This window comes from Heloderma suspectum, chromosome 17 (assembly GCF_057233095.1).
Source record: "Heloderma suspectum isolate Gila_16-S chromosome 17, 16-S_ref, whole genome shotgun sequence".
In the NCBI taxonomy this organism is placed as follows: Eukaryota; Metazoa; Chordata; class Lepidosauria; order Squamata; family Helodermatidae; genus Heloderma; species Heloderma suspectum.
The window spans coordinates 6,694,884-6,721,272 of NC_139474.1; the positions used below are offsets into that span (position 1 = coordinate 6,694,884).

The following is a 26,389-nucleotide window of genomic DNA, read 5'->3' on the forward strand; positions in this document are numbered from 1 at the left end:
AGTCACGTGGGACCAAGGAACACCACCCAGGTGACTGAAACAATAACTCGTCCAAGTAAAGCAAAAGATCCCAGCTCCAAGTATAAGCTGATGGGATCTGAGCTAGTGGTGACCGACGCAGAAAGAGATCTGGGGGTTGTGGTGGACAGCTTGATGAAAAAGTCAGCCCAGTCTGCGGCTGCTGTGAAAACGGCAAACTCTGTGTTAGGCATAATTAGGAAAGGAATTGAGAATAAAACTGCCAAGATTGTACTCCCCTCATACAAATCTATGGGGCGACTACACTTGGAATACTGTGTACGGTTCTGGTCACCACACCTAAAAAAGGATATTGTAGAGTTGGAAAACCCCTTCATGGATCACTGCCTTGTTGTGGCGAAGGGGCTTGCGTAACTCAGTGAAGCCATAAGCTATGCCGTGCAGGGCCACCCAAGACGGACAGGTCATGGCGGAGAGTTCTGACAAAATGTGGTCCACTGGAGAAGGAAATGGCAACCCACTCCAGTATTCTTGCCAAGAAAACCCCATGGAACGTATCACAAGGCTAAAAGAGATGACGCTGGAAGATGAGCCCCTCAGGTCGGAAGGTGTCCAATATGCTACTGGGGAAGAGCAGAGGGTATTTCCAAGTAGCGCCAGAAAGAGTGAAGCGGCTGGGCCAAAGCCGAAAGGACACTCAGCTGTGGATGTGTCTGGTGGTGAAAAGAAAATCCGATGCTGTAAAGAACAATATTGTTTAGGAACCTGGAATGTCAGATCAATGAATCAAGGTAAGCTGGAGGTGGTCAAACATGAGATGGCAAGATTGAACATCGACATCTTGGGAATCAGCGAACTAAAATGGACAGGCATGGGTGAATTTAATTCAGGTGACCATCATATCTACTATTGTGGCCAAGAATCCCTTAGAAGAAATGGAGTAGCACTCATAGTCAACAAAAGGGTGGGAAAAGCAGTACTGGGGTACAATCTTAAAAATGATAGAATGATCTCAGTACGAATCCAAGGCAAACCATTCAACATCACAGTAATTCAAGTCTATGCCCCAACCACTGATGCCGAAGAAGCTGAGGTTGATCGGTTCTATGAAGACCTACAACACCTTCTAGAACTAACACCAAAAAAAGATGTCCTCTTCATCATAGGGGATTGGAATGTTAAAGTAGGAAGTCAAGAAACCACCGGGATAACAGGCAGGCATGGCCTTGGTGTAAAAAATGAAGCAGGACAAAAGCTAATAGAGTTTTGCCAAGAGAACATGCTGATCATAGCAAACACTCTTTTCCAACAGCACAAGAGGCGACTCTACACATGGACGTCACCAGATGGTCAATATCGAAATCAGATTGATTATGTCCTTTGCAGCCAAAGATGGAGAAGCTCCATACAGTCAGTCAAAACAAGACCTGGAGCTGACTGTGGCTCAGATCATGAGCTGCTTCTTGCAAAATTTCGGCTTAAATTGAAGAACGTCGGGAAAACCACTAAACCATTCAGGCATGACCTAAATCATATCCCTGATGAATATACAGTGGAGGTGAGGAATAGATTTCAGGGATTAGACCTGATAGACAGAGTGCCTGAGGAACTATGGACGGAGGTCCGTAACATTGTTCAGGAGGCAGCAACGAAATCCGTCCCAAAGAAAAAGAAATGCAAGAAAGCCAAGTGGCTGTCTGATGAGGCTTTACAAGTAGCTCACGAAAGAAGGGAAGCGAAAAGCAAGGGAGAAAGGGGAAGATATACCCAACTGAATGCAGAGTTCCAGAGAATAGCAAGGAGAGACAAGAAGGCCTTCTTAAATGAACAATGCAAAGAAATTGAGGAAAACAACAGAATGGGAAAGACTAGAGATCTCTTCAAGAAAATTGGAGATCTCAAGGGAACGTTTTGTGCAAAGACGGGCATGATAAAGGACAAAGAAGGCAGGGACCTCACAGAAGCAGATGAGATTAAGAAGAGGTGGCAAGAATACACAGAAGAACTATACAGGAAAGATCTGAATGTCCCTGATAGCCATGATAGTGCGGTCACTGAACTTGAGCCGGACATCCTCGAGAGTGAAGTCAAGTGGGCCTTAGGACGCATTAGTAACAACAAAGCTAGTGGAGATGACAGTATTCCAGCCGAGCTATTTAAAATCCTAAAAGATGATGCTGTTAAAGTGCTGCATTCAATATGCCAACAAATCTGGAACACTCAACAGTGGCCACAAGACTGGAAAAGGTCAGTTTACATTCCAATTCCAAAGAAGGGCAACGCCAAAGAGTGTTCAAACTACCGCACCATTGCGCTCATTTCACATGCCAGCAAGGTGATGCTCAAAATCCTACAAGCTAGGCTTCAGCAGTATGCGAACCGAGAACTACCGGAAGTACAAGCTGGGTTTCGAAGAGGCAGAGGAACTAGAGATCAAATTGCCAACATTCGCTGCATCATGGAGAAAGCAAGAGAATTCCAGAAAAACGTCTATTTCTGCTTCATTGACTACGCTAAAGCCTTTGATTGTGTGGATCACAACAAACTGTGGCAAATTCTTAAAGTGATGGGAGTACCAGACCACCTTACCTGTCTCCTGAGAAACCTGTACGAGGGTCAAGAAGCAACAGTCAGAACCAGACATGGAACAACCGATTGGTTCAAAATTGGGAAAGGAGTACGACAAGGCTGCATATTGTCACCCTGCTTATTTAACTTATATGCAGAGTACATCATGAGAAATGCCGGGTTGGATGAATCAGAGGTCGGAATTAAGATTGCTGGGAGAATTATCAACAACCTCCGATATGCAGACGATACCACCCTAATGGCAGAAAGCGAAGAGGATCTCAAGAGCCTCTTGTTGAGGGTGAAAGAGGAGAGTGCAAAAGCTGGTTTGAAACTCAACATTAAAAAAACTAAGATCATGGCATCTGGACCCATCACTTCCTGGCATATAGAAGGGGAAGAAATGGAAGAAGTGACAGATTTTACTTTCTTGGGCTCCAAGATCACCGCAGACGGTGACTGTAGCCATGAAATTAAAAGACGCTTGCTCCTTGGGAGGAAAGCTATGGCCAACCTAGACAGCATAGTAAGAAGCAGAGACATCACCTTGCCGACAAAGGTCCGTCTAATCAAAGCTATGGTTTTCCCAGTAGCAATGTATGGCTGTGAGAGCTGGACTATAAGGAAGGCTGAGCGCCGAAGAATTTATGCTTTCGAACTGTGGTGCTGGAGAAGACTCTTACGAGTCCCCTGGACTGCAAGGAGGTCAAATCAGTCCATCCTAAAGGAAATCAACCCTGAGTGCTCATTGGAAGGACAGATAATGAAGCTGAAGCTCCAATATTTTGGCCACCTAATGCGAAGAGAAAACTCTCTGGAAAAGACCCTGGTGCTGGGAAAGACTGAAGGCAAAAGGAGAAGGGGATGGCAGAGGATGAGATGGCTAGATAGCATCACGGATGCAATGAATATGAACTTGAGCACGCTCCGGGAGAGAGCGCAGGACAGGAAGGCCTGGCGTGCTATGGTCCATGGGGTCACGAAGAGTCGGACACGACTGAACGACTGAACAACAACAAGAGTTGGAAAAAGAGCAGAAAGGGGCAACTAAACTGATCAAGGGGCTGGAGCATCTTCCCTATGAGGGAAGGTGAAAACAGCTGGGATTGTTTAGCTTGGAAAAAAGGTGGGGAAGGGGGGACTTGATAGAGGTCTACAAAATTATGCTTGGTGTGGAGAATGTGGCTAGGGAGACATTCTTCTCCCTCTCTCAAAATACTAGAGCCCAGTGGGGTCCTCCCATGGAACTGAACGATGGGAGATTTAGGACAAATCAAAGGCAGGACGTCTTCACACAGCGCTTAGTGAAACTATGGAATTCGCTTCCACAGGATGTAGTGATGGCCACCATTTGGATTGGCTTTCAAAGGGGGTTAGACAAATTCACGGAGGAGAAGGCTAGCAATGGCTACTAGTCCTGATGGCTATGTGGTACCTCCAGGATCAGAGGCAGTCTGCCTCTGTGCACCAGTTGCTGGGGACCATGGGAGGGAGGGTGCTGTCGCACTCGTGTCCTGCTTGTGGGTTTCCCATGGGAGGCTGGCTGGCCGCCGTGTGAACAGAATGCTGGACTGGATGGACCCTGGTGCGATCCAGCAGGGCTCTTCTGACGTTCTCATGTTCTTATACAACAGGCCTATCGATTGTTGCCAGGCGTCGTGCCTCCGAGAACCAGATGCTGAAGACCAAAGTGGAGGAGATGGCCACTTCCCAGTGCTGGCCACAGCTGGGGACAAGATGCAGGGCTTGATGGACCCTTGGCCTGACTGAGCGAAGGATGTTCTTCTGTGGGGGTCGGTTGGTATTAAAAACAAATAAAACCAACACTCTGTCTTGTTTTGTTTGACAAGCTTGGATTGTGGAGGAGACGCACGCAAGCCTTTCCCCTTATTTCTCTCCTCAGACTAGACATTCCTGGGGAACAGAGGACTCTTGTCTCTAAGCTATAAATAGCTCCGCAGGTTGGCTGGGAGTGGGGGGGGGTGTATGGAAAGCTGGGCGGGGGGAGAACAGAACGGCTGGAATCTGCGAGGAGATTAGCTGTTCGCAAACACAAGGTCTCTGCACCTGCTTCCAAGGTCTCGACATGAAAGGGAGAAGCAAGGAGAGGGGCTGGCCAGCGGAGCTGAAGGCGTCGGTCATCTGTGGCCACGGCGGTGGGCGCCTGGCCCCGCTGAAGATGAATCGAAGCCCCTTCCCTGAATTGGACTTGGCTGCCTTCCTCCTTGGTTGGCTCCAGGCTTTGAAGGGCCCTTGGGCAAGGCACCTTCAGTGGGCCCCCTCCCTCTCACTGCCATGGTCCCCAGCTGCTCTCCTCCTCCTCTTCCTCATCATGGCCACCGCTTGCTTGCTTGACAGGCGGAGAGCCAGGGAGCCCGTGGCATCTCCTGCTCGTCCTTCTCACCACCTCCGTTGTCTGGTCCAGAGCAGGAGGCAGGTGAACAAGCAGGTTGCAATGAAGAGGAGGAACAAGTCCAGGGGGCTCTTGTCAGTGGGCCCCTGCTGGGGGGTGGGCCCTTGGCCGCTGCCCAACCAAGCTGACCCTTGACGCCGGCCCTGCTCCAGGCCTAGAAGAACAAGCCATGACTGGCAATCTGAATCTAGGCCCAAACTTAACCGTGTCTCGTTCTGTTACTTAAGCTTGCAGGAGATGAATGGCCCAGGCGGGACAGGGCTGGGAAATTCAGACACTGGTAGTCACGTCTGACAAATGGTCCTAACCGATAGCTGCTGAATGCAGTCAATGTGGGAGCTGAGCCCCCCTGGAGACATGCTTGCACACTTCTAAAGTGTACAAGCCTTTTGGGTGGGTGGGCACATTGGACGTTTTAAGAGGGCATCGTGGGCTCTCTCACAAAATGGCTGCTACCTGCCCATCCGCAAACTGGCGGCCGTGTTGTGCGTGGTGCCCAGAAGGCCAACTGGTGAGATGAAAAGAACAAGTCTTTGTTTACTGTTTTTTTTTATTTGTGGCATTCACACACCGCTGAATATAATAAAATCTCTCAGCAGTTCGCAACAAACGTCACTTGCCCAAGAACCTAGGTGCAAGGCAGAGGTGCGGAGCTCAACCCCAAAGCAGAAAGCCCCTTTTGAAACCACCGTCTTCTCCTCCAGCGCCCATTTCACAGAAGGCAAAGTGACGAGGCTCAGAGAGGTAACGTGGCTGAGAAACCAAAGTAGGCAGAGGTGGGGTCTGAACTACAAATGACAAATCACAGATTTGCCTCCACAAAGCACAGCAAAATATCCATTGCACAGACAGCTATCTGGTGATGCTCAGAGAAACACACACACACAGCAAACCCAGGCAAAACACCATCATGCCAAAACAAAGAAGCAAACCACCTCTCTGTCGCAGACACACTCCAGCAAAACACCCCCTTTCCTTCCAGGGACCCCCCCCCCCGACTTTTTTCTGGGCATGCTTCAAAACAAAGTGCTGGGCTATAGCTACCAGGCACATGACTAGGTACTTAAAAGATCCAGGGCACAGGCCCATGACCAGGGCCAGCATCAAAGGTGGGCATGCATGGGCACCTGCCAAGGTCCCACAACCCAGCAGGGGCCCACTGACAAGAGCCCTCTGGACTTTCTCCTCCTCTTCAGCATTGCAGCCTGCTTGTTCACCTGGTCTGGCCTGGACAACGGTGGTGGCGAGAAGGAGAAGTAGATGCCGCAGCCTCCTTGCTCCCTGGCTCTCTGCCTGTCAAGTAAGAAGTAGCAAGGAGGAGAAAGTGGATGAGGATCCAGCACTGAACTCTGTACATGCTTGGAAGCACTATTTTTAAAACATTAAAACACATGATTCTTTCACCTTTGCTTGCTGGTGTAGCACAGTGACTCAATGATTGGGGATGTGCCAATCCTACCTGCACTTACCTGGGAGTAAGCCCATCAAACCCAGCTGGGGTAAACATGCGGTGTATTGTAAACACGCAGTGCAGTTGGAGTAAACACGCGCTGAGTAAACATGCACGGCATTGCGCTGTGTGCTACCAATCGGGAAGCCCTGGATTCGAATGTCAGCACTGCAATCAACTCAGAACTCAGCAGTTCTCCCCCGCTCCACCCCGCTCCAATCTCTCTTGGCATCAACCCCTTCCCCGCCGCCACCAATAGTGTGCAATATAGGGATAATCATACCTGCCTCCCTTGCAAGGTTGTTGTAAGGATCGCAAACAGATAAATGCAGGTAGAGCAATTGGAGTTGGAATGCTTGAAAGCGCCACGTGCTACTGTTGTTACCTTCCCAAGGATTTTGCCACTAGAACTGGATTCTGGGTTGATGCCTGACCCAGTTTCCAGCCTGTTTCAGCCCTCATCTGGAGGTGGGCTGGGGGGGGGGGGAGAAAGAGAGAAGCCCCGTCCTCCTTATGAAAGCATGAATTGGCCAAACAGAAGAAAAGTGCAGCAGACAAGACAGGTTTGAGGGGCAGAGGGATGGATTATTTCCTGCAACCGCTTCCAAGTTAGCTGCATCTCAGCCAGGGCCTGGCCAACACCGCTCAAGGTCAAGCCGAGTGGAACAGAGGAACTTTGCCAAGGCCCTACAAGTGTGGGACAGGTGCGGGGGCTGTGTCCAGACAGAGCAGTGTGTGCGCGCGCGCAGAGGGCTGAGAAACCAGCACACGGCTGGGGCCCAAAGGCGTTTTGCAGCGATTGTGCAAAGCCAGGCGTGCTTGGTTTTTGTTTTTAAAAATGTTTTCTACCAACCAAGCGACCTGTCTGGTTCGCCCAGGATGGAGACAGTTTTGAATTAACAGCTGGATTTTTTATTTTCAAAAGGGGGGGATCTACGAGGGTTTGCAACTTTCTTGTTCCCAGTGGTCCTTGGGCAACTGTGGCCCTCCAGATGTTTTGGCCTACAACTCCCATCAGCCCTAGCCAGCAGAGCCAGTGGTGGGGATGATGGGAATTGTAGGCCAAAACATCTAGAGCCGCCTTCGCCAACCTGGTGCCCTCCAGATGTGTTGGACTACAACTCCCAGAATCCCGAGGGTCACAAGTTGCCCACCCCTGTCCTAGGGGCACTGAAACCTTAAACTGTCCTGGTACCTGGCGGCACCCAATTTGCACCCTCCTCCACCATATTGTCTTAAGTCTCTGAGCATCCAGACATCCTGACAGCAATATCCAGTCATCCTTTCTCCCCTCCATTCCACGCCCCCCCCACACACACAACCTGCTTTTTTGATAACATGTTGCCTGATGAAGACATCTGCAGATCTCGAAAGCTTGCACACTTGGGGTGATCTCTGAGTTGGCCTAATAAAGATATTACACTATACCAGGGGTGGAGAACCCAATTTGGCCTTCGGGGGGTCCCAATCGGAGTTGCCCAGATGGCCACACCCCTTCCCCCCCACCATCATTTGTTTGGGGGTTTCCCAGCGTTTGTGCCATTTTCCCCCCATTGTACAAGGTTGAAACTCCTCTCCTTAGTGAATGGGAATAAAAGATTTAAGCTTACACACACTGGTATTTTTGGCCCCACCCTTTCTGCCTTTGACTCCGCCCCTTTGCTTTCAGCCCCGCCCACCACTGCAATGAGAGCTTGCCCAAAACTGATCCTGGCCTTCTGGCTGAAAGAAGCTCCTCCGCTCCTGTACTCTATGGATTTTGGAGTAGTATACACGGCTCCTTTAAAAAAACAACCAACTGCAACCACAAAGGACAGAGGCAGAGTTTGAAGGGGCAGGGTGGTGATTTGTGAGGCAGGCGTTCTGTGCATGCTCAGAGGCCACCCTGCCACTGATGCACAGGTTCCAAGGGGCCCCATCGCGTGGCCGGCGTGATTTATTTGATAGTGCTGGTTGATTGCTTTGATTTTTCCTACGCATGGTGTGCATTTAAGTCTTTCCGACAAACGCGGAGGCCCCCTCCCCAAAATAACACCTCCTCGTCTTCCTGCCTCTGTGGTTTCCTCCTCAACACATGGCTGCTTTCCACTTCACGCCTCCCTGCTATCTTCAGTTTTTGTGCCCAGCCAAGATTACTTGCACTCCTAACTCTGACCTTGCAGGGTGCACTCGCTATGCAGCCAGCCACCCTGCCTCTTTGCTTGATGCTCTGCGGAGCATGGATCTCTGCCCCCGCTACTGACTCCATCCTGGTCCCAGACACGGCCATGGTGAGGAGACCCCCGAAAGGAAACGGGGAGAGGGGTTCGCGGGCAGGGGGTCGACGCAAGAAAAATTGCTTGGCATGCTGTGGGTTGTTTGTTTTTTTTAAAAAAATTCCACCCCCTGCCCATTCCAGCAGAAAGGGCTCCTAGGCGTTTAATAGCTGCCTTGCAGACAGAAATTCAACAGAGGAAGCGAGCTTCATCATCGCGCAACCGTTTCAGATGGAAAAGATGATTCATTCAACTCTGCTGTCCGGGCAGTCATAAAAAGGCGCTGAAGCCAGAAAAGAGGCGACAACCCTGGGAGAAAGTCACAGATGAGGGGCATCTGAGGCCAAAATGGGGGTGCCAGCCACTGGCAGAACTGAGACTGTAGGGGCAAAATCCTATGCAGGTTTAGAGAGAGAAAAAGTCCTACAGCTCCCAGCATGCTGAGAGCTGTAGGACCTTTTTCTGTCTAAACCTGCACAGGATAGCGTCCTAAAAGGGGTTGATGTAAGGGGCGGGGGGAGGCTTGGGTCTGAAATTAATTCACTCTCTCTCTGCCTTTTGCTTTTGTCTCAGACTCAGATGTTCCAGGATTTTATGATCCAGTTCAACAAAACCTACCGGAACCAAGAAGGTAATGGAAGTGTTCTCCCCGGGGCTTAGGGAGTGGGTCGGAAAATTAGTTTCAACTCGTCTTCTAACGCTGGGTGCCTTCCAGATGTGCCAGACTACAATCCCTATCAGCCCCAGCTGCCCTGGCCATGCTGGCTGGGGGTGATGGAGGCTGTAATCCGATACATCTGGAAGGCGCCAGGTTGAGGAAGGCTGGCATACGTATTTTATTTTTATTGATTGATTGATTACATTTGCATACCGCCCAATTGCCAAAGCTTACATACATGAAGGTGGCAAGCTTGGATGGGGTAATTTGGGAAATAAATGAACTGGCGGATTGCTTTAACACAGGTGTGGGCAGAGGCCAATGTTGTGGGATGAACTTATTTTGTATGGGGTCTGCAACCTTTCGGGGTCAGTGGGCACATTTGGAATTTTGAGGGTGTGTCATGAGCGCTCTCACCAAATGGCTGCCATGATGGGCATGGCCAGTCCCAGAACAACTCGTTTCCCAGAAGGCAAACTGGAGAGACTAAAAGAAAAGTCACTTGCCCAAGAACCTAAGAACAAGGCAGAAGTGACGTCTGAGCTCTAAAGCACAAACTCCCTCTTTTGATCCCAAATAAAGATGGCGCTGAAAAGCAGCGTTTCGCTCTGCCAGCTGCCCCAGTTAAAAAAACCCCCTAAGCTCGCCACACTGGCCTAGGTTGAAAAGCTGTTGCCAGTGCTGTGATAGCAAACAGGGCCTCTGAGCATGGGTAGAGTGCTTTCTACGCCCTCCCTGCCTCTGCATTTGGGTTTCCTGGGCGAAAGGTTGCAAATTGCCGGCAGGCCTTGGAAATAAAATGAGTGGGTGTGGGGTGCCTGGAAATCTGACACGGACGCTTCAACCCCCTGAGATGGAGTCCACACTGGGGGGGGGGGGGAAGAAAGCAAGCCCTGTGACCTGGCCTGCTGAGCGTGGTGCTGTCAGGACAGGACTTTGGGGCAGAGGTCTGGACCCCCATTTAGCAGAATGGGCAGGAAGGGAGCCCAAACCCAGCAGCAGACCCCCCATAAGACCATGGAGTCCGGTCTAAAATTACCTAAGCGCACCACTGTCTGCTGATCTTGGCCTCTCCGCCCCCCACTGCCCCCCATCTTGATTTCTCACCCCAGAGATGCACCTTCGCTTCAAGGCCTTCGTGCGGAACATGGAGGTGAGCCGTGAGCTGCAGGCGTCCGAACTGGGGACAGCGCGGTACGGGGTCACCCGCTTCAGCGACCTGACAGGTAACGTGGGGAGGCCGGGGTGGAAAGGGCAGGTTGGAAGATGCATGGCTATTCAAGGGCAGCAGAGGAGATCCAAAGGGAGCTGACCCTCACCTTCCTCCGTGGGCCTTGCGCGGAAAACATCCTGCCGGGTCCAGAGGTTGGCTCCTGCTCTGCTCTCCTTTCCTTCTGCCGGAGGGCAAAAGGCCTTTTTATTCAAGCGAACCTTTGGCACATCGGCCGGTCTGTTGGGTGGATGTTGTTTTCATTCTGTTATTGCTGTGTTTTTGGTTGTGTTAAAACACGTCTGTTTGATTGTTTTAACTGAGTTTGATTTGTGATTGTAAGCCGTCTTTCTTGGTAGAAAGGCGGAGTACAGATCAAACCAATAAATAAGAGTGGGAGTGGAGGACAATGTGGGTTTCCCACTCCCCACCCCGCATACCGTGGGGACTGCTATGTGATCTTGGACCAGCCTTGCCCTCCAGAAGTCAAGGGACAGATTTCCTAACCCAGAGGGTAATCTCTACTTTCTCTTCATCTTCATCTTCTCTTTATATTCCTCTTGCAAGGAACCCAAGGTGGCTTACAAAGTCCTTCTCCTCTCCATTTTTAGCCTCACAACAACCCTGCGAAGTAGGTTAGCGACTGGCCCAAAGTCACCCCGTGAGCTTCAGGGCCAAGTGGGGACTAGAACCTGGGTCCCCCGGGTCCCAGCCCAACACTCCCGCCACTGCACCACACTGGTTCTCACACTGCTCCTGGCGCTGTAGCCGCGGGGCAGGCAGATATTCAACAGGTAAAGCTTTCCTAAGAACACAAGAAGGGCCCTGCTGGATCAGACCAAGGGTCTATCTAGGCCAGCATTCTGTTCTCACAGTGGCCAACCTGATGGGTAGTCCACAAGCAGGAGGAGGGCAACAGCACCCTCCCGCTTGTGTTCCCCAGCAACTGGCACAGAGGCGTAGTGCCTCTGATACTGGAGGCAGCATATTGCCATCCTGGCCCGTAGTCACTGTTCCTTCCTCTTGTCTGCCCTGGATCTCCAAGTATTCAGCTCCATTGGAGGTCTGTCTCCATGCCTCCGGAGCAAGGATGGAGGCCTGTTGCCATTCCGATGCTGTCGAACTCCAATTCCCACCAGCCCCGGCCTTCATGGCCAGTGGCCAGGGATGATGGGAGTTGTACTCCATCAGCATCTGGACGGCCACTGGCTCCTCATCCCTGCTCTGGAGGACAGTGTACCTGTCGAATTCCTACCTGTCCATAAAGTCATGGGTGTCCTGCTCGGAGACATAAGACGGCAGCCCAATCTGGTGCGGAAAGCCTCCAAAGAGGTCCGCACACGCAGACGCGTCCTGTTCTACCTAAAGGGTTCGAATTGTTTGTGCTAGGGTGGCCACCAGCTTTAGCAGCCTCTGCTCTCCTGCCTTGAATGGCAGCATACATTCGCCAATAGCAACAGGCCCTGCCTATTTGGCTCCTCTGCCTTTGAACGGGGGTTTCACACTGCGGCCTTTTCACCGGCTGACGTCTGCAGAGAAAGCCGCTCTTTAAGGCACAGCTGCAGTGCCTGCTTGAAACGCTGGCAGTCCTCCCGTCGCTGTTGTGGTCTGCCAACTTGGCAGGTGATAACACTTCTCTGCAGGCCCTGAAATGCTTCCCCTGCTGGTATCAGCCGATGAAACGGCTCTTTAAGGCAGCAAAGGGGGAGGCAGGCAAATCTATGCATGCACACGTATATACTGGGGTTTATTTCTCACCACTTTGACTCAAATCCCCTCATGATTTAAAATCGATACCCTAATCCCGGCCTTCTCCAACCACGTAGGCTCCATATGCATACGCACCACAATTCCCATCATCCCCAAAGGCCGTGCTGGCTGGGAAGGATGTGGTTGAAGTCCAAAACATCCGGGGTGGGGTGGGGTGGGGTGGGGGGTGTTGGGGAAAGCTTTTCCTGACTCCTATATTGCTTTGTTCTTGTTCTCTTTTTTGGGTCAGGGATTGTGTCCCTGTGTTCTGGCTCCTGCGGCACAGACCTCAAAATGTGTATTCAGCATCTGGCCTCTGGGCCTAAAAGCCGAGGGGCAATCCGAAGATAATAATCACGTAGAAAGTGTGCGCAGAGTGCCTTTCCCTCTCTACAGAGTAACCCCAATCAGTTCCCCAAGCCAGCGCCAGCTCCGGGTTTTTGAGGGTCCCTGGGCAACCCACCCTCGTGGCCTCCGGGCGCTCTTGCTCCCCCTCCTCTTCCTCAGCATGGCCGCCGCTTGCTCGCTTGGCAGGCAGAGAGCCAGGGGGCAAGGAGGCCGGGGCATCTCCTGCTCCCCCTTCTTACTGCCACCACTGTGTGGGCCAGAGAGAGAGAGGCGGGGGAAGAAGCAGGTTGCAAGGGGGAAGAGGAGGGGCAACTCCAGGGGGCTCTGGTCAGTGGGCCCCCGCGGGGTGAGGGCCCTTGGCAGCTGCCCGGCCAGGCCGACCATTGGCGCCGGCCCTGAGTGGTTGTGGGCACTTCTGCAGGCTCAGCCACATTTACTTCTTAAATTAGATTTCCCACGTTTAGGGACTTGGTCAGTGCCGGCTCCAGGTTTTGGAGGGCCCTTGGGGAAGGCCCCCTCCTTCAGTGAGTCTCCTTCTCCCCGCCACGGTCACCAGCTGCTCTTGCTTCTCCTCTTCCTCATCTTGGCCGCCTCTTGCTTGCTTGACAAGCGGAGAGCCAGGGGGCAAGTGGGCCGGGGCATCTCCTGCTCCCCCTCCTCACCACCTCCGTTCTCTGGGGCAGAGCGAGAGGCAGGGGACAATCTTTTATTTATTTTATTTATTGCATTTATACCCCGCCTTTTTTCCTCTTGCAAGGAACCCAAGGCGGCTTACATTATCCTCCTCCTCTCCATTTTATCCTCACAACAACCCTGTGAGGTGGGTTGGGCTGAGAGTCTGTGACTGGCCCAGAGTCACCCAGTGAGCTTCCATGGCCGAGGGGGGACTAGAACCCAGATCTCCCGGCTCTCAGTCCAACACTCTTGGTTGTAACGGGGAAGAGGAGCAGCATCTCCAGGGGGCTCTTGCCAGTGGGCCCCTGCTGGAGTGGGGGGCCCCAGTAGGCGCCCAGCCATGCCTACCCTCAGCCATGACCTAAGCTTCACACACACTTATACAGCTCTGTGCTCTTGGCTGCCTGAACACGCTATCCCCGCTTTTCTTTCCCTGTCACCCAGAAAGGGAGTTTGCGGAGATGTTTGCCACCTTCCCCCGGCCCTTGCCCAGCCAGCCCCCCACCCTGAGGCAGTCGGAGAAGCCCCCTCTGGGGAAAAGAAGCAGTTCCTGCGACTGGAGGAAAGCTGGGGCAGTCACAGCGGTGAAAAGCCAGGTAAAGGCGGGAAGGGATGGTTTAGTCCATTGGCAGGCTGCTCCCAACTGATGGAGATGCAGAGAGGAAAACAGGAGGGTCCTATCCTGCTCTTTGGCGAGTGTGCTGAGCTGGGGTGGCTGCTTCGGTGTCACTTAAAAAGAGGGAAAACATCACCCCCCCACCCCCAAAGAAGAGGGTACCTAAATATGGTAGTGTATATGTATAGATGCAAATGTAAAAATAATGACCTGATTTAAATGGAGATCAAAACCATCTCACCACAGTGGGGTAAACTGCTGTCTCGCTGCACTAACTGTGAACAGGCAGTTTCAAGCTTTGAAGATTTCCTTTCTTAGGGTGTCTTTAACTGGACTTGGATTGGGGAGCCCTTCAAAGAGAGGACTCTCCTCTGTAAAGTGGGGTACATGGTCACCCTAGTACTGGCCCCATGCCACGGAGACCCGCCTCCCCGAGTGGTGGGCAGTGAAAGGGCAGCTGTTGCGGGATTCCATTCAGAGGGAGAATTCAGGAGGCTGCATTCCGAAAATCTCTTTTCCTTTGACAAGTGTCTAGCAGGCGTAGGGACGGGAAGGAACAAATGCAGCCAACGGGAGTCTCGAGGTCAAAATCAGAGCAGGCCTCCCGAATCGTACAAGCGGGCGGCATCCTCAGCTGCCTCTTCCAAGCCTCTCTTTCCCACGTTGTACATTGCAAATGCAAAAGTTCCCTACGGGTGACAAAAAACCCGGATTATTAATATATTAATTTAATACATTTATGTACCACTTACCCCACATAAAAAAATAATCTCTAAGCGGTTCAGATAATTGTGCGTCCAGGTGTCGGCAATTGGTTGAGACAGGGAGTGGGACATGGAGGCAAGAGTCCAAGTCAACCTGTACACCAGCCTCTTGTCTTCCACCTGGGGGAAGGATTGTGCCATGTGGCCTGTTACTGGAACTAGTTTCTCCCTCCTGAAGGGCTACAGAGGTTGGCCAGACTGGGGCGGCCACCTTTTTCTTACTAGCCCTGCTCCTGTGTCTTTAACTTGCAGCCAAAGGTGCAGAAATGGAACAGCTGATATTTCCTCCTCCACACTTTATTTAGAGGTGTAGCGAAGCCACGGCTCACAGGAATGCACTGCGGGGACTTTTTTAATCCTAGGGATGCTCACATCGACCTGGTTCGCATGGAACGAGAAGCCGCCATGGATGAATTTCCCTGTGGGGTTTCTCACTGTGGCAGCCACCACCATTTTGAATATTCGAGCCATGGCAGGGGCGCGCTGAGGCTTATCGTTACATGTGAACCTGACGAGGGTGGCTTGTTGGAGTGGCTTGTCAACAAACCACGCAGAGCCCATGGGCTATTTTAGGGTTGCGGGTGGCTTGTTAACCACCCCAACAATCCACCCTCGCTGGGTTCACACGTAACAACAAGCTATACCCACCCTCGCTGTGGCTTGAATATTCAAAATGGCGGCCGCCACCACGATGGGAAACCCCGCAGGGAAATTCACCCACGGTGGCTTCTCCTTACGTGTGAACCGGGCCATCATCTGCCACCCCCTCAGAATTTCCTGTTCCCTCTGAGCCATCATAGCTGAGGGTGGGAAATGAAATTTTCCAGCAACGACACAGCGTTCCCTGCTGTAATGCAAAATGTTTTGGCATGGGTTGGTCTTGAGAGGGGAATTCAGGCCCATTTGCTTGACCAAAGATCCGCTCCCAGAGGAGATGAAAAGTGCTAGAACCGATTTGGTGATTTGGATCAACACCACTGCCTGCATTTTTGGACTCTCTTTGTGGGCATGGCTATAGGGAGTGTCACGATGAGTGCCTGCACATCAAAATGTACCACTATGCCACTGTTTCCGTTCCAGAAAAAGCATCACCAGGCAAATTTCTGTCTGGAAAAAAGGGGTGCTTAAAGGGACAGGCTGCGTGTGTGCAGAAGGGGGCACCTCAGAACTTGTCTCTTACGGTCAACAGGGGTTAACTGCCACCAATACAGAGGGCATCTCTACACCTGCAGTTTATCGCACATGGCCACTCACGGAGGTTTGCGGGTCCATTACACGACGTCGTGATCCTCCAGTGATTTTTCTGCCATTTCCCCCTGCCTATCCTGTGCTATCCCCAAATGGAAAAAATGCAGTCTTTTTTCAGCCTAAGCAACAGGAGTGCCAGGGCCTGCCTGTATACTTCTCCCGTAGCATGAAAACCCTGCTGCGTTTGGGGTTACTGGGGGCACGGTCACAATGATGATGGCAGTGACGTCAGGGCGTGTCTGTATACTGACCTGCCGGCTTGCCGCCATGCCGAGACTAAATGCAATGCGCCGACTTTTGCTCCCGACTTCGGCTGCTTGCTCCACAACAGTGACTGGCCGGCGTGCCGGCAGTTCTCCAGGAAACCGGTGCCTGCGCGGGCGGGGCTTGGGCAGTTTGGTGGAGGCTGTCCACCTGCATTGCGTGTCAATCACAACCAGAGCACCAGTGATCTGCGAAGGGAGGGAAAGGGGCAGGGACCAGGGAAGAAATTTCGGGATGCTCCCAGAGCATGCAGTGGCTTTCTGCGGAACAGTAGCCACCCCGTGAAAAGGTAAGGAACGGAATATATTGAGACAGAAACGGCTGCATAAAGGAGCCTCATCTAATCCTGCGATGAAATCGGATGGAGAAAGCCCTGGTTCTGATGCAGATTTCTGCCCCTGTGTGATGAACCCCAGAGTCATACATATAGTTCTGATCTGTATTAGGCCTTCTGCAGGGCCATGGAGAGCACCTGGTATCACTCCCCCCTTAATTCCCCCCCCCAATATGGCACTCTGAGCAGTGCCAAGCAGCTGGATTTAGACACCCCTTTAAGCAGCTGGATTTAGACACCCTTTTAAGCAGCTGGATTTAGACACCCTTTTAAGCAGCTGGATTTAGACACCCCTGGCACTGCTGTGGGGTATTGTGGGAAATTCAGCAGGAGGCTAGACCCAGGAAAGGACACTCTGGAGCCATTGCCGGTCTTCTGAGATCAGAATTTGGGGGTGAGGATGGCGGGGGGGGGGGAGTATTCTTGATGAACTCATCCTGGTCTCTAAAACCACTCTTCTCTCCCTGTCCCAGGGCGAAGAGTGTAGGGCTTGCTGGGCTTTTGCTGCTGTGTCCAACATTGAGGCCTTGTGGAACATCCACCAACATTCGCCACGGAATCTCTCAGTACAGGGTACGTCAGGCATCGGAAGGATGGGAGAAGGGGTGGCCGGACAGAGGGCTTGGTTTGGGCCGGGCCCTTGTTTGTAGCACAATTCCAGGTGCTGGTTTTGACCCATAAAGCCCCATAAGGCATGGAACTGGCTACCATAAAGACTGCCTTCTGCCATACAAGTCTGGCAGCATTTTAAGATCTTTGGCGGAGGCCTTTGCCTTGGTCCCGCCACCATCAGAGGCATGTTTGGCAAGGTTGCGAGAAAGGGCCTTCTCGGGGGCCACTCCCAGGGTGTGCAGCTCCTTGCCAAGGCAGGCAAGGTTGGTGTGTTGTGTGCTGTCCTGCTGGCAGGCAAAGAGATTTTTATTTAAGTAGCCCTTTGGCACGTAAGCTGGTTGTGCTGGATTGGGTGCTGTTTTATTCATTTATCGTTGTGTATTATTTTATTGGTGTATGTTTGTGTTTTTAATGCATTTGTTTCATTCTTGTTTCAGTGAGGGTTTTTAAATCCATTTTTGGTTTTTATTGTCAGCCGCCGTGAGTGCCATTTCCTGGTAGAAAGCCAGGGTATAAATAAATAAATAAAATAATTCTGTCAGCTGGGGCTTCTTCCCACGTCTCACAGACACAAATAAGGCTGTGCGTACAATACTCCTCTTCTCACACCAAGGATTCCGGCCTGAATTTCCCCCGACCGCCCCTTCTGCAATGCGGAGACTGTCGTTTCTCTCTGCTGTGGTCTTGTCTGTGATGGCCTGTCTTGAACGGTTTCTCGAAAGCCGAAAAGGTGTATTGTTCTTTAGATTAAAGATATGCCGGGCAAAACATCGTTATCGACAGCTCCTCGTGAGCCTGAACGAGAAATCGGCACAAATGATTCTTCTCTGTTCTCTTTTTGCCTCGCCGAGGATCCATTTCCTTTTGGGGTCGTTACTGTTGAGTCACCTGGGCACTGAAAAAGTGGGGTGGGTGTGTGAACCTGAGCCCAAAGGGAAGGGCCGTAGCTCAGTGGTAGAAAGTCCCAGGCTCAGTCCAAGGCATCATCTTCAGCTGGGGCTGGAAATATTCCTGCCTGAAACCCTGGAGAGGCGCTGCTGCCAGTCAGTGTCGACAGTACCGGGCTAGGTGGCCCAAGGCTCTGACTCAGGATAAGGCAGCTTCCGAGGTCCCTAGAGGTGTGGGGTTCTCTTCTTACCAAGCAATTTGTTCTTCCGTTCCAGAGTTAATTGACTGCACGTACTACAGGAGAGGCTGCGAGGGAGGCTACGTGTGGGATGGACTCTTGACTGTTTTAAACCACAGTATGTATAAACCCCGTGAGGTCCGACCTGTTTTACTGATGGTGATGCCATCATACATTCGTACCCCGCCATTCCTGCCCATGTTCCCCGCAAACTGGTGCACGTGGGCGTACCGCCTCTGACACTGGAGGAGGCAGCATACAGCCATAGTAGCCACTGGTAGCCTTTTCCTCCATGAATTTGTCCAGTCCCCTTTTGAAGCCATCCAAATTAGCGCCCATCGTTCCATCTTGTCGCGAATTCCATCGTCTGAAGGTGCGCTGCGTGAAGATGTCCCTCCTTTTGTCTGCCCTGAATCACCCACCAGCCAGCTTGAAGGGATGGCCCCTTTGGGTTCTAGCGTTACTAGAGAGGGAGAAAAATGTCTCCCTCCCCACTTTCTCCCGAGGTAATTTTGTGTACCTCGGCCATGTTTCCATTTCAGTGCTGGCTCCAGGGTTCAGAGGGCCCTTGGGCTAGACCCCCTCAAGGGGCCCCCTCCCTCACCTTCTCACCGCCATGGTCACCAGCCGCTCCTCCTTTTCCTCCTCCTCCTCCTCTTTCTCATCATGGCCATCACTTGCTTGCTTGATAGGCAGAGCCAGGGTGGTGTAGTGGCTAGAACGTTGGACTGGGAGCCAGGAGATCCGGGTTCTAGTCCCCACTCGGCCACGGAAGCTCACCGGGTGACTTTGGGCCAGTCGCAGAGTCTCAGCTCAACCTGCCTCGCAGGGTTACTGTTGTGAGGCTAAAATGGAGAGGATTACATACGCCGCCTTGCGTTCCTTAAGGAGGAAAAAAGGCGGGATATCAATGTAATAAATAAATAAAATAAATCTGCTCCTTCTTCTCACCACCGGCGCCCTCTGGGCCAGAGCGAGAGGCTGCTGAACAAGCAGGTTGCCAAGGGGAGGAGGAGACGCAGCTCCAGGGGGCTTTGGTCAGTGGGTCTAGGCACCCTGCAGCTGCCCAACTATACCCACCGTTGCCTTTTTTCTAAGCTACTGATGAATTAATAAAGAGAAGTGGGAAGAGTTGCCCCCTCCACTCTTTCTCCCTGTCTGTGTCTCTGTCCCTGGTACGCACTCACGGCTAACCACTGTGTTCTGTCCCAGGTGGGCTGTCAAGCAGCATTCTCTACCCCTACGTGGGCAAAAATCAGTTGTGCCAAAAACACCGGGGACGAACAGTGGCCGTGATTGACGGCTATCGAATACTCCCCCGGAATGAGAAAGGTAAGGATTTGGTGGTGGGGTATCATCAAAGAGGCCTATGAGGAAACGAGTGTGATTAATTTCTGGCCAAGTGGATGGCGATAAAAGACCAAGGTGTCATTTGTAAAAGGAAGAGGTGCCCAAGCCTGCTTAGAACTAATGCCTCCTAATTCTAGAGGTAGGGTGGATTTGACTCGGGCAACCAAGCACAGAGGAAGAATGCACTCTGCACATGTTTAGAGGTGCTGTCTTCTACAGCCACACGCATAACTGGGATGGGAAATGGGTCTAGAATCTTAAAGCCTTGGTTCAGCTAAAGTCCTGGTGGAGACTGCAGGGAATTATGTACACAGATAAAAGGAAGATGGTAGCACTTCTCACTGGTTCTGGAACAAAGATGAAACATCAATTGGGTCAAAGGAAGACACAGTCCTCAGGCCAGTGTGGATCTTCCAGGGAGCTGAATCTCGTCTTTTAAGACATTAGGGCTCACTTTGTCTGGAAGTCATCCCTGCTTGGCCAGGGTGTTTGCCACACTGAGCCAAATAATGTTCAAAACTCTGGGAGCAAGCTTCAGAGCAGCACTGAACTCTTTGGCAGGCGGCAGTGTTCCAAAATTACATTCAATCAAGGCTACGGTTAAGATTCAGGTTTTGTTGGGGTAAAGCTGTCAGTTCTTAAAACAATGGGGAAGATGTGTTATACTGTATAAATCCCTGCTGGTGTGTGTATGTGTGTGTACATATATAAATATATTTTTAGATATGATATTACTTACATTAAATAAATGGTTTTACTTTTTACCCTTCTCTTAAATTTTTTTCTTCTTTTTTTAAAAAAAGTTATCATTAATGTTACTATCGCTATCATTATTATGGGATTATGATTATTATTTTTTGTTGGTTAAACTTTTAATGTTTACTAATATGTGTCAATGGAATGGTAATGTATGGTTAATGGAAATGGATTGTTTGCTCCCGTTTATTTGCTATAAGACTGAGGTTATAACATTGAAAGACAAGGCTCACCGTTTATGGAGCAGCGGATTGAAGATTTAATAATACCTGCAATGTATGGAAGAGTACTGTATAGGTATTATTTGCAATTGGACTTATATTTGGATATTTGGTTTGCTTTCATTGAAGCTTAGATATAATCTTTTCCCCCCCTTTTTCTCCTTCTTTTGCTTTCCTCCTTTTCTTTTCCTTTTTTCTTCCCCAAATACTGTAATGTTCGAAACTGAAGGTTTTGACTATGTTGTTGGTATTGTTTATTTCATTCATAAAAATAAAATAAATATAGATTAAAAAAAAAACATTGGGGAAGAAAGTTTTATTGAGGCAATGTCATTCTCTCCCCGCCATCCTTAATTTTGCTCTTGAATGCGTGCATCTGAAGAAGAGCTCTATGTAACTCGAAAGCTCGCTTCTGGCACTTCGAACACCAGTCAGCCCACACAAGTTCCTCTAACCTCTGACAAGGCCCTAAGCCACGCAGAGACCAGTTGGGACCACCTGTTAGCGAAGAAAGGATGCTCTGCATTTTCTCGGAGGCATTAATCATAACTGATCATGTCCCAGGGTTGAAACTTGGAACTGGGTGTATGTGTGTTGATGGAGGCGGGGGGTGGGTGGGGGAGGAGATAAATTTGGGGACAGAACGCTGGCTTCGTAGTAAAGCCTGGGCTCTCCTATCCTCTGTCCCCTTCGATGCTAACCCTACGGTTTTCCCCACCGTTCTCCAGACATCGCCGAATGTGTTGCTTCCGAAGGGCCTGTAACCGCTCTCCTCAACATGAAAGACCTTCAGGTGAGTGTTTGGTGGAGGGGGAAGGAAAGCCCGTCTTACCCACCTAACCTTCCTCCCCACCTTTCTTGGGAAGGTTACCTTTGGTTTAAGGCAGGGTGGGGAACCTCTTTCAGCCCACGGCCCGAATTCCATTTTGGAGAAGCTTTCGGGGGCCGCATTGCAGTGGTGGGCGGAGCCAAAGGCAAAGTGGGCAGGGCTAAAAATACAGAAAGTGCCAGCCTGTCAGAGCTCGAAGCTCTTCCTGCCATCAACTGAGCCTTAGGAAAGGCATTTTGAACCTTTAGAATGGGGGGAAAAACAGCACAAAAGCCGGGAAGCCACCAAATCCTCGCTGGGTGGCGGAAGGGGGTGTGGCCATATGGGAAACCCCAGAGGGCTGGATTTGGCCTCCCGGCCTAAGGTTTCCCACCCCTACTTTAAGGATTCTCCCGCTCTTTGCTGATGGTTACCTGCTCTGCTTCTCTCTACATGCCAGCATTACCAAAGGGGCATTGTCGAAAGATCTTCTCAGGACTGCAGCTCAAAACGGCTCGATCACGCCGTGGTCATTGTGGGCTTTGATGAAGGTGAGCGGATGAGGCCTTTGCCGTGGGAGCAGGGGAGGAAGCATCCTGGTGGGGTAAGCTCTGTCGTCAGTGATGACAACTGGAGCCTGAATCCACAACAGCGACGTCTAGGGTAGAGCAACGAGCAGGCGAAAGAGGACAGGGGGAAAAAAATGCTCTTCACTGGGTTAGTCAGCCTGTGCCCCAGCCATACCATTTCAGGCTGCAGGTGAGCATGACAGAATGCTCCTCTGTGCAAAAAAATCCCTGCACATAGAAAAGTAGCATGTCAGGGTACCGTTATCCCCATTCTGCAGATGGAGAATGGATCCTGAGGCCAGGAGACAGTATGACCGCCGGGGTGGCATAGTGGCTAGAGGTCTGGACTGGGAGTCAGGAGATCCGGGTTCTAGGCCCCCCTCGGCCATGGAAGCTCACCAGGTGATTTTGGGCTAGTCACGGACTCTCAGCCCAACCTACCTCACAGGGTTGTTGTTGTGAGGATAAAATGGAGAGGAGGAGGGTTATGTATGCTGCCTTGGGTTCCTTAAGGAGGAAAAAAATGTGGGATATAAATGTAATAAATAAACAAGGCCATCTGGTGAGGTCATTTGGCCATTCTGACTGGGAATGATGGGAGCTGCAGTCCAACACGTTTAGAGGGCACCAGGCTGGGGAAAGCTGCATTTCACATGTTTGGTTTGAAACGAATCAGGCAGTTCTTTGGCTCTGGGCTTCTGGTTAACTTGTGGAACTCACTGCCACAGGACAGCTTTTTAAAATAGGGTCAATTCTCAGAGGAGAGGGTGTATCAGTAGCTAGGACAGCTAAACCAAACCTCCCTGTGCAGAGGATGAGATGCCCGTGACAGGCTACAAGGGAGGCCAGTCTCTTTCCTGCCCTGCTTGTAAGTCTCTCTGGCATCCGCCTGATCAGTGTCGAAAGCAGGATGATGGATACTTGGGCCCGATCCAGCAAAGCAACGCTTAAGCTGCTGTTTACCCTTCTGCGCAGTCAAATCCCGGCGTGGGTCCTGGACCGGGCCGTATTGGATCATCCAGAACTCGTGGGGACACCAGTGGGGAGAAGAGGTAGGTTGATTTCCAGTTGTTTTAATCGCTGGGAAGGACCGGGGGTGGAGGCTCGGGGGAATGCAGGTGTTGCAGCAAACTGGTGCATGCCCAGAGGAGGGTGGCAAAGATGGAGGGAGGTGTGGAGACCAAATCCTACGAGGGAAGGGTGAAGGCGTATGTGTAGCCTGGAGAAGAGGTGATGAAGAGGCAATACGGTAGCCGTCTTCAAATACTTGAAGGGCTGCCCCAGAGATGAAGGAGCAATCTCATTTTTTGTGGCTCCAGAGGATGGTGCCCAAAGCACCGAGTTCAAGTTTCTAGTCAGCATTAGGGAGAACTCGGTGATGGCACAAGTGCTTTGACAGCGGAACAGGCTACCTGGGGAAGGTGGTGGACTTCCCTTTGTTGGAGGGTTCAAAGCAGAGCTTGGATGGCCCACCGCTCGGGGATGGTGTAGCAGTGGGTTTCCTGCATTGGCAGGGGGTTGGACTAGATGACCTCAGAGGACACTTACAAGTTTAGGACTGTGCAACTGGCTTGAAAGAGGTGGCTGGGGTGAAAAAAACCAACCAAAACCCTCACTGAAGAGAGGGGAAAGCCCAGGATATGCGAAGAGCTGATTTTTCACTACCAAGGAAGCACAAGAACTTAAGAAGAGCCCTGCTGGATCAGACCCAGGGTCCATCTAGTCCACAGTGGCCAACCAGCTGCCACAGGAAACCCACAAGCAGGACAGGAGTGCCACAGCACCCTCCTGCCCATCTTCCCCAGAAACTGGTCACATAGGCAGACTGCCTCTGATCCTGGAGGCAGCACATATCCATGAGGACTAGTAGCTTTTGATAGCCTTCTCCTCCAGGACATCTGTGCAGGCTTGACTGCCACTCATCCCTCTCCCTCTGGTACTTCTTGGTTTGGGGAAATTTAAATGATGGGGGAGGGATGCTGACCCCCTCAACTTCACCCTCCTGCACATCCAATCTGTGTCCTGCAAACCTGAAGCTCAGTCTCACTGTACCAACGCGCTCATTTTTGCAATAACAGTTCGGTATGTATCTTGATTCAAATCACACAATTTTCACCGTTTGTGAAACAATCAAAAGCATCACGTTGTCCTTTTTTAACCTGCGCTCTCCTTGCCTAGGGGTATTTCCGCCTCTACCGTGGCAACAACACTTGCGGTATCGCCATGTACGCAACGACGGCGTTCATCAAGGATTCATGGGGGAAAAAGCCCGTTCGTTGCCCTCCTTAAATGGCACAACGGTGTGTGTGTGCACGTGCCTGCGTATGTATGACTGAATGAATCGTTTATTACGGGCACAGACCAATAAAAATGTGTATACAAAAGAAAGATAGAGCTGGCGATGAATAATTAAATAAAACCAATAAATTTGAAAATGGGGCCAACACAATTTTCTCCCTTGTTTGTGTTGAAATGAGAAAAAACCTAGCAACCTTCCCGGTGACATGGCATGAATCTCCCTTCCAACAGAACATCACCAGCTCTTCAGAAGGTCGTCCCGGGGGAGTCCTTAATACGGGGAAAATCAGTGTCTCCCTGCAGTCATTATAGAGATTACAGGACAGGATCAACGGACTCTATTGCACCCATTCCACATGGACGCAGACGTTCGTTAATCGGGATCTTAACGAATCGTCCACTTAACAGTGCAGGGGGCAACACGCTGAAACGAGCGAGTAAGGAGGCTCCCCGGTATTTGGAAACAGTCAGTGTATTCAAATACGAAGCACTAACAATTCCATATTCTAGAGGATCGCTTAGAGATAACGGGGAACAAGATTTGTCAGCGGCAGCTCTCAGGCACTGGAGATCTAAATCAACTAATCTCTGCGTAACAGAGAGCGTAACATTTAAGCCATAAATGCCCAAAATGTCAGGAGAAAAACCCAGCCTATAAATCCTCTTCTCCATCTCCCTCATCCACTGACTAACAAAGGAGTCATAAAGCAGTAAATGAATATAGCAAGCAGGAGCTGTAGAAAAATGCACACGTGGCCACCGTTTCAAGGTGAGTGTGTGTGTGTGTGTGTGTGTGTGTGTGTGAGAGAGAGAGAGAGGGAGAGAGAGAGAGAGAGCACGCCTTACAGAATAGAGAGCCATATCATGTCATCAGGCCTGTCAATGTGGGTTTTTCTGCTACATATCCTCTAATGCAGGGGTGCAGAATCTTAGACTCAGAGGCCAAATCTGATCCTCAAGAGTTCCCCAGATGGCCACACACCCTTTTCCCTGACCACTAATAGTTTTGGTCAGTTTCCCAGCGGCTTGTGCATTTTCCCCCCATTCTAAAAGGTTGGAATGCCTCTCCCAAGGCTTAGCTCACGGCAGTAAGAGCTCGAAGCTGCAATATGCTGGAATTTCTGGCCCCACCCCCCTTTTGCCTTCGGCCCCACCCACCACTGGAACATGGCCCCTGATGGAATTTGGCCCTGATGACAGAGGTTCCGCACCCATGTTCCAGTGTCTCAAGCTGTCACCTTTCAGTCATACTTTACATCCGCCAAACAGTACAGCCCCTATGAGAATTAAAGGCATACAAAGCAAAAGAGTAGAGGGGGGAACAAGAGGCAGTGTGGAGCGGTGGTTAGAGTACTGGAGTAGATGTGGGTAGGCTCAGGTTCAAGTTCCCGCTCAACCATGAAGCTCACTGAGCAACAACCTACCTCGCAGGGTTGCAGTCAAGAGACAAGGGGAGAAGAGATAACAAAAATGAATGTAACAAAAATAGAGATGACTGAGGGTGTAACGTATTGAATTTTGCTGGTTTATTTTTAAATTTGTACTGATAAACGTGACGGCAACAATTCAAAAGGCAGCTTTAAAAAAATCCTTTAGAACTGCAAAGATTTAAAGTTTTAGAACGTTGACCACATTTCCAGGTTTTGTGCAGAAATATGTGTGATGGCAAGAGCTGCCAGAGGTTAAAAAAAAATTAAAGCACAGTTAGAAGGAAAGAATGCAGAAAGAGAACTTCCTGGATTATTAGTATGCAGGCAGTATTAAAATATATTGTACAGCCCTAGTAATTTTGGTGCTTAAATAAAAAGAGGATTAACAAAATTGACCATGCTTCTCTCAGGGATGGAATCAGGATTATGGGAAGTTCTCAGACCACGAAAAGCCATTGTTCCACTGCCTGTCCCCTATTGGTGTGTTACAGAAATAGTTCTGCATTCATGGTTTCATGTTCCAGCAAATGCAGTTTCTGTTTAGATTATGTCTTGCATGGATGGTATTTCACACCCAAAATGTCACGAGGTGCTATCTTCATGAGGTGTTATCTTCACTGTGGCTTAAGATGGTTTCCTTTCCACTGTGTCTCTCAGCCCTTTAGGGTTCCTCTCCCCCCACTCTGCT

At 50.7% G+C, this 26,389-nt stretch overlaps 1 protein-coding gene across 1 annotated transcript; it reads left to right on the top strand.

Annotated features, from left to right (window-relative positions):
• The first annotated feature begins 8,562 nt into the window (after positions 1 to 8,562).
• Positions 8,563 to 25,992, top strand: CTSW (cathepsin W). The gene is made up of 11 exons (XM_084823777.1): positions 8,563 to 8,680; positions 9,239 to 9,296; positions 10,436 to 10,549; positions 13,750 to 13,901; positions 17,005 to 17,104; positions 18,307 to 18,387; positions 19,482 to 19,601; positions 21,325 to 21,389; positions 21,865 to 21,955; positions 22,949 to 23,025; positions 24,152 to 25,992. Exons 1-11 carry the CDS (start codon positions 8,585 to 8,587, stop codon positions 24,260 to 24,262), a joined length of 1,065 nt encoding a protein of 354 aa, XP_084679903.1. The 5' UTR covers positions 8,563 to 8,584; the 3' UTR covers positions 24,263 to 25,992.
• Positions 25,993 to 26,389: the final 397 nt, after the last annotated feature.

Bases quoted from the DNA above. Each gene is read 5' to 3' on its own strand.
- CTSW (XM_084823777.1), top strand. From the start codon at position 8,585: ATGCAGCCAGCCACCCTGCCTCTTTGCTTGATGCTCTGCGGAGCATGG. The intron at 8,681-9,238 runs GTGAGGAGACCC...CTTTTGTCTCAG, and splicing joins TGGTCCCAGACACGGCCATG to ACTCAGATGTTCCAGGATTT. The intron at 21,390-21,864 runs GTGAGTGTTTGG...TCTACATGCCAG, and splicing joins TCAACATGAAAGACCTTCAG to CATTACCAAAGGGGCATTGT.